Source organism: Gossypium raimondii, chromosome 5, assembly GCF_025698545.1.
Source record: "Gossypium raimondii isolate GPD5lz chromosome 5, ASM2569854v1, whole genome shotgun sequence".
Lineage (NCBI taxonomy): Eukaryota > Viridiplantae > Streptophyta > Magnoliopsida > Malvales > Malvaceae > Gossypium > Gossypium raimondii.
In genome coordinates, this window is record NC_068569.1 from 50,336,203 (window position 1) to 50,344,353 (window position 8,151).

An 8,151-nucleotide genomic window follows, 5' to 3' on the forward strand; every position below is an offset into this window, starting at 1 on the left:
AGCCCAACATGTTCTTAAAAATTAATTCCGGTTAGCGGAGTTTTACCTAACGCGTCACACAACCTTTTGACGCAAAATAGGATAACAACCCAAGCACCCTACTCTGGTTACTCAGTCAGTCACGTTTTTAAGCTACACTCATAACCACGGAAACATTAAACGACATTATAATAATAACTTTTTTTATGAGGACTTTAGAGAAAAAAATAATCAAGTGTCAAAAATAAGTTTCAGTAATTACCTTAATAGTCATCAACATATTTTAGCATGCAAACATATTAAGTGTCCACTTTGTATTAAACTTGATCAATTTTACGAAAAGCAAGATAAAGTTAACTTTATAAATCACAATTATTTTTATTATAATAAGAATAAAACAGTGGAGATGGCATCAATTATGGAAAATTCGTAATTTTCTCAGGAAACAAGAATCATGCTTGTAGGTCAAACAGTAGGTAATTCTTAGTAAAAATCTTGGGCATGAAAAGAGGCAGGAGATTCTAAAAAAAAAATATGGACAAAATAAAGCCTCAAGCAGCAACACCAGCCAAAAATAATCACAACAACAACAACAATAACCAAAATCACAGCAGAAAATGATAGTAATAACGAAGAGTACCTCCCCCTACTGAAAGCACATTCTCCTCAATGTGGACGAATGAAATAAATAGGTACAAAAGTTTAGAAAAACTCCCTGTGTTGTTACTGTCGATTGCATATGATGGCAATGAGCTCGGTCAGTTGCTGGCCAAAGGTTTCAAGTCGGGCCTCAATGCGCTCTAAGCGTTGCCCAACGGTTTTCTTTGTATTCTCGCTCTGTTTTATCTAAGTAAAAGAAGAAAAATTTATTAATATCCAAATAAGTAATAAATAATAAAATAAAGTAAAGTAAAGAAAAAAATAATAAAAATAAAAATTGGGTTGCCTCCCAACAAGCGCTTGTTTAACGTCGTTAGCTCGACGCCGTTATTGGTTCTATGGTGGTTCCAAATGGATTTTCTCAACCGTGTGGGCTTGAAAATTCTCATAAAATGGCTTCAACCGCTAGCCATTAACTATGAACCGCTTTCCAAATTCTTTACTCTCTATTTCAATCACTCCATGTGTGAACACTTCAGTAACAATAAAAAGTCCCTACCATCGTGATCGAAACTTACCTGGGAAAAACTTCAACACGGAGTTATAAAGTAAAACTTTTTGTCTACCGAAAAATGCTTCTGAGCTATTCTCTTATCGTGAAACAACTTTGTCTTATCTTTATAAATGTGAACATTCTCGTAGGCATCATTACGAATTTCTTCTAACTCTTGGATGTCTAATTTCCTTGCCTTTCCTATGGGTTCTAACTCCATGTTACATTGTCGAACGGCCCAATAGGCTTTCTGTTCCAATTCGACCGAAAGATGGCAAGCTTTACCAAAAACAAGTCGATACGGGGTCATACCAATCGGTCCCTTATACGCAGTCCGATAGGCCCAAAGTGCGTCATTTAGCCGAAGGATCCAATCCTTTCTGCTAGGACGAACTGTTTTCTCCAAAATAGTCTTGATTTTCCTGTTCGAAACCTCGGCTTGATCGTTCGTTTGAGGATGGTAAGCCGTAGCTATACGGTGGTAGACTCCGTAGTTTACCAACAGTGCCTCCATGACCTTATTGTAAAAGTGGGTGCCACGATCACTGATTAGGGCTCGAGGTGTGCCAAACCTGGAAAAAATAGCTCGTTTTAAAAACTCCATAGCAGTTTTGGCATTATCATTGTGAGTAGGCTTTGCTTCTATCCACTTAGATAATCCTTAATAATCATCTTTGTATTAATTATCCTAATATAATTAAAATAGAGTTTGATAGAATAAAATCTCTTCTTTTTACATTTCAACCCTTGTGTCCTCCATGCTTGCACTTTTGGCACCAACTTTTCTTTGAGTCGCACATTGGCCCATTTTATCTCTAAATTCACACTTTTGGCCCTTAATTTTGCTTTTCCCTCAAATTTAGTCCCTATGAGATAAAAGATCATAAATAGCTCAAATTAGCAGGATCATACTCAGAATAAATATATAATTAATACATAAAAATACGTTATTCTAGAGTGTTATCAGTAAGAAATGAGATTCAATTGAAGTTAACAATGAAGAATGCTTTTAATGTGCCCAACATTAGACCAATACAAATAATTGTAAGTTTTGTCAAAAATCTTAGTTTTATTTTTTGATCTTTATTTTCTAAGAGGGCGTTTGGTTGGGGGGAATGCATGCGTATTCCCCTATGCAATGGCCCACCAACTAAACTTTGTTTGGTTCATCAGAACGTATTCCCCGAATCGATTCTTGCCTATTACCCTCATTGTGCGTAATAGGCATTACGCCCCCTCAGCACCGATTAGGTATTCCGCCTCTTTTCATCTTTTGTATTCCATTTTTTGCCCTCATCATCAAGCTTTCAATTCTCCCATGTTTCCTTGCACAGGTAATTTCTTTTCCCTTCCACTTACTCTGCCATCGGTTCTTGTTCATCATTTCTTTTTATTTTCTTCATTTTATCAAGAACGAAAAACCAATTTCCAGAGGTATTTTCACTGTTCCCTTAAAATTGATTTCCCTTTTCTTTCCAGAGGTATTTTAGCAGCTCGCACTCTTCCTCGATTTCCTCATTACAGGTTAGTTTTCCTTTGGCTCAAATCGGCAAAATTTGTTTCTGTTCTCCTAAACTTTGGGCTTTTCTTTGACAGTTTGTATTGCATGTTCGATTGAAAAATTTGTTCAATCCTTAAGCTAAATAGTTTTATGGGTTGCGTTGTGATTGAAGAATATTTGTTTCCTTAAGCGAAATAGTTTTATGGGTTGCGTTGTGATTGAAAAATTGTTCAATCCTTAAGCTAAAACTCTTTGTATTGCAATATTTTTTTCGGTTCTTGTTTATTACAGATAATTGAAGAAAAAATTTGAAATATTTTTGCATTGTGATTGTGCTCTTATCTCGTTTTTTGGGTTTGCCTTGTTTTTTATTTGTATTTTGTTCCACCGTTTTGTTTGTTTGATTGCCCACGATTTACTTTTGATGTACTGGTTAGCAGATAAACTGCTACAAGTTCTAGTGTCCAAAACTAATCAACATTTAGTCAAACACAGAATTATACAGTCTCCAAGGATTAATGAGGCTGTTCTTCATAGAATCTCACTACTTGCATCTTGGTTGAATTGCCAAAATCCAAACATTTAGTCAAACACGGAATTATACACGAAATCCAAAGGTTTTTGCCTTTTTCCATATCTTTTACCAGTATTGATTGATTGTTCTTGAAATTTCACTTATTGGGTGTACCAAATTCTGAATTTTTGTGTGTTTATATCTGTTGGTTAATGGGGTTTTCGTTGGTTCATTTGGTACTGATCCAGATATTAGCGTCTTGTTGTTAGTGACTAGAAGATGAAACTGGAAATTGTTACAATTGTTTTGCTAGTGTTCTTGATTTGTTTTGGTTTCTGCTTGTTTTGGGGATTATTAATTGAAAGTATAGTAGGATATAGTTCTGTTCTTCTTTAGATTTTGAAATCAAATGTTGGATAGTGGATGACTAACACAAACATGGAATTATTACCATAGGAAAATGTCTAAAAGTCAAAACAACTGAAGTGTTTTACCATGGTGTTAGAATCATGTGATTGCTAATCAAGTTGTTTCGGATTCCATAACTATTGAATGCCAGGCTTAATTGCAGACTTGAGGCAGTGAGCAATTATAGCTTTGCTTTTGAAGTTAGCTTAATGACTGATCGAGGCTAGTATTATGTGGCTCTTATAAAGAACATTGTACAATGGAAGCACTATTAAGTTGCTCACCTAGTTGTATGTGCTTTTAGGCTGTCTAGATCCGGAGAATTTCAAAGAGTTTAAACTTGTGAAGAGCCATTTCAAAGTGATACTGTTTTCTGATAGTGTGCTGGTTTTTTCAAAGAGTTTACAATGGAAGCACTATTTTCTTTTAAATGAGTTCCTTGAGCTAGTTTGATAAGCATGAAAGTGATACTGTTTTTTGATAGTGTGCTGTTTTTTTAAGGATAATTGAATTATATTTAATAAGTTAGGATACTGTTTTAATCGAGATAATGTGATATTGCTATACATCTACATTAGTAAACAGTAGTAAACTGTTTGATAAGCATAAAAGTGAAACTGTTAGCAGATGATTAATTTGGATTGATCAATTTTAAGAGCTGATTTCTACTGAGAAAATGCGCAACAACTATTTTGACTAGCTTGTTTGTTTCATTTATTGTTCGATTATTTGTTTAGGTGGTTGTAATAGTTAGCAAATCAATTTTGAGTGACTATTGTAATGGTTAGTGCAAAACAGTATATTTTTATTATTTTTTATTTTAACTATTATTTTTCAATTATTATTCAAGATTTAAATTAATTGTTATGGATCGGTTTTATGCATTTGTTTTCAATTTACTAAATAATGCATTTGTTTATTTTTGTAATTCAAGTGCAGTTGGATATTTTTATTTTTAATTATCCAATTTTTAAATAATGCAACATTGGTTAAAATAAAATATTTAAATTCATAAAACTAATTAAATTATATATTTAATTAAAATAATTAAATTATATATTTTTATTTTTATTTTAATATTCCAATTTATTAAAATGAAAAAATTAAATTATATATTTAATTATTAAATACCGCTTAATAATTACAAAGTCTTCAGTTTTAATTAACAAAATATTGTTTTAATTAATTGTAATGAATATTAATAATAAATATAGAAACAACAAAATTTGAAATAAATCTAAAATTACATTAAATTTTAATTTGATGTAGAATGTGATTATGACATAGTTTTTTTTCGCAATAGTATAAATATAAATTTATTTTAATTCAATTTATTAAAATAGAATTTTAATTTTAGCTCAATTATACATATACCAACAATTAATTTTAGCTCAATTATACATATACCTACAAATTTTAATTCTAAAGACGAAGAATTTATGCAAATTGCTATAGACTATTTGTATTGTGTTCACCTCAAAATTTATGCAAAATGTATTTAAATATATTTTCTTTCTTTATTTTTGGGTGATTGATAAAAAATGAAATTAAAGTTGCAAAGATAATTTTAAGTTCTATTTTTTGCTTCGTAAAGATTCTAAATTTGTATTGTTTATTTTTATTTGATAGTGTGTTATTGCAACTTCAATTCTTTGATAGTGTGTTCTAATTTTAATATCTTGCAGTAATGGTTCATCTGCCTTTAATTGCACAAAGTGTGAGGCATAAAAGAATTGGTATTGCATTGATAATATGGTTGCAAATCTGTAGAATTGCGATTTGGTTCTTACTTATATCGGGTGCCAGTCTTAGCCTACATACTTATAGACCAAAGATTAGGTCTTATATTTTAGATTTTTATGCAAAACGAGATTATGTGAAAAGACTTGTATATGCTAGTGACGAGACCTGTATTGAACAAGTTAGGATGAATAGAACTGTCTTTTTATAACTATGTGAGATGTTACAAACGTTAGGGTGATTGATGTCGTCAAGAAACATGCTTGTTGATGAGCAAGTGACAATGTTTTTACATATCATTTCCCATCACCTAAAAAATCTAGTTATCAAGCATCACTTTAATAGGTCCGGGGAAACTGTTAGCAGATCATTTCATAGTGTTTTAAGTGTTGTCATACGCTTACAAGATGTGTTATTTAAAAAGGCAGAGCCAATTACAACTAATTCTTCTGACACAAGGTGGAAATGGTTTAAGGTATTAGACTGAGTTTTATATATAGCCTATACATAATTTAGTTGATTTAGATTTAAATTTAGTATTCTAACTCAAGGTTTTATATCATGTGATATAGAATTTCTTAGGTGCTCTTGATGGAACCCACATCAAGATTAGGGTTCCAACCATTGATAAACCTAGATATCGAACGCGAAAAGGTGACATAGCAACAAATATGCTAGGTGTTTGTACACCTGATATGCAATTTGTTTATGTTCTTCCTGGTTGGGAAGGTTCTGTTGCTGATGGACGAGTTCTTCGAGATGCCATTAGTAGAAGACATGGACTAAAAGTTCCTCATGGTAAAGTGGATAGTTAGAGGACTTTGAATTATTCATTAAGATCAAATTTTATTTCGGGAATTAATCATTGTAAAATTTTTTTTTATATAGGTTGTTATTATCTAGTTGATGTTGGATACACAAATTCTGAGGGATTTCTTGCACCTTTTAGAGGACAACGATTCCATTTGAATGAGTGGCGTCAGGGTTATCAGCCAAGTACTCCGCAAGAGTTTTTTAATATGAAACATGCCTCAGCACGTAATGTTATTGAAAGATGTTTTGGGTTATTAAAACTTAGATGGGGAATACTTAAGAGTCCATCATTCTATCCTGTAAGGGTGCACAATAGAGTCATTATTGGATGTTGTTTGCTCCATAATTTTATTTGAACCCATATGAGTATTGATCCTATTGAAGCGGAGGTGGGAGAACGATTACCTAGTAATGTGATAGATGACGATGAACCGAATATCGTAAATATTCATCCATCGGATGCATGGGCTACTTGGAGGATGGAACTAGCCAACCAAATGTTCGATGAATGGCAAGCATCTAAAAATTAGTTAGGTTTAGGGACAAAATGAGTTTGAGTTAATTGTTATTTTATGTATCTAGTTTGTGAAACTTTAGTGGTGTTTGAATTATTTTTTGTATTGTACTAAACTTGTTGAATTATAATTTAATTTCTTTTCATTCATCATGTGTTATAATTTTATACAGTGTTGAGCTTTTGATTCATGATATTTAACTTAATTTTAATTTTATAAAGTGTTCACCTTTTGATTCATGATATTAAACTTAATTTTAATTTGTTTTTTTTTTCTTAAGATAATTATGTCAGGTGTTTCAGAATCAAATGTTTCTTCCCAAGCTTCCTAAGGAACCAAAAGGAAATGGGTTCCGGAATAGATGTAGCATTGGTTTCCTGCATGGTGGACTTGCACAATGTTGGAACATTTAATGCTGATACGGGGTTCAAAGCCGGTTATTTAAACGAGTTGGAAAAAATGTTAGAAAAGGCTTCACCCAATGCAATGTTGAAGGCTAAACCTAATATAGAATCGAGGATTAGGTTACTAAAAAAGGATTGGTCAATCGTGTATGACATGCTTAATGGCCAAAACAATAGCGGTTTTGGTTGGGACGAGCATAGGCAGCTCGTTGTTGCTGAAGATGCGGTTTGGAACTCTTATTTAAATGTAAGAATTATTTCAAGTCTTTATTATCTTATTTATTCTCAATTTATAACTAATATGATTTCCTCATTTTTATAGAGTCATAAAGAAGCCGGTCAATTCAGACATCGTAGTTTCCCTTACTACGACCAACTTACTGCCATCTACACACGAGATCGAGCGGCTGGTAAAGATGCTCAAACAGTCGCTGATGTTATTGAAGAAATAAATGCTCAAATAGCCGCTGATGTACCTACTACAGATATTAATGAAGAAAGAAACGAATTCTATGATTGCGAAGCTGATGTCTCTTTGGATGACATGGATGTTCCTGTTATGGAGCCGCAACCAGGTAGAAACCAAGGGGGTTCCTCATCTTCAAAGAAGAAAAAGAAGAATTCTGATGCAAGTGATATATTTCTTCTTCATTTAATGAGGCTGCCACTTTATTGGTGGAAAACATGCAGGCCATTGGCGACCAAATCAATAGGAGTATTGCCTCTGATGTGGTAGTTCAACAGAAGTCAGAAGAATTCCAGATCATCCAAGAAAAAGCTACAAATTTATATCCAACCTTATGTGAAATAGAAGGTTTAACTGTGGATGAGCGGTATCGAGCTTTGAGTAAAATTCCAGATCATCCAACTCAAATGCTCGTTTTCTTTAATTTACCTTCTGATGTGCGGTTGGAATGGGTCAAAAGATTTCTTGCTGACCATTAAAAATCATGGTTCTGTTCCTGATATGTAACTTTTTCTGTTTGTAATATTTGGGATGGTATGTCACTACAATGTTCAAACTTTTTGATGTTATAAAACTGTATAACATATGGATTATGATGTAGAATTTCATTTTCATCTAACTTTTTGTTAATATATGAAAATTATGTTTATGCAAAATA

At 32.6% G+C, this 8,151-nt stretch overlaps 2 protein-coding genes across 2 annotated transcripts; one reads left to right on the forward strand and one right to left on the reverse strand.

The window, feature by feature from the left end:
• Window positions 1-702: 702 nt before the first annotated feature.
• On the reverse strand, window positions 703-1,646 carry LOC105767160 (uncharacterized). The gene is made up of 2 exons (XM_012586668.1): window positions 1,206-1,646; window positions 703-825 (listed from the first exon to the last, which is right to left on the reverse strand). The coding sequence occupies exons 1-2, from the start codon at window positions 1,644-1,646 to the stop codon at window positions 703-705; spliced, it is 564 nt and encodes a 187-aa protein (XP_012442122.1).
• Window positions 1,647-6,992: 5,346 nt separating this feature from the next.
• On the forward strand, window positions 6,993-7,970 carry LOC105766394 (uncharacterized protein At2g29880-like). Its single transcript, XM_012585855.2, has 2 exons — window positions 6,993-7,274; window positions 7,350-7,970. Exons 1-2 carry the CDS (start codon window positions 7,005-7,007, stop codon window positions 7,761-7,763), a joined length of 684 nt encoding a protein of 227 aa, XP_012441309.2. The 5' UTR covers window positions 6,993-7,004; the 3' UTR covers window positions 7,764-7,970.
• Window positions 7,971-8,151: the final 181 nt, after the last annotated feature.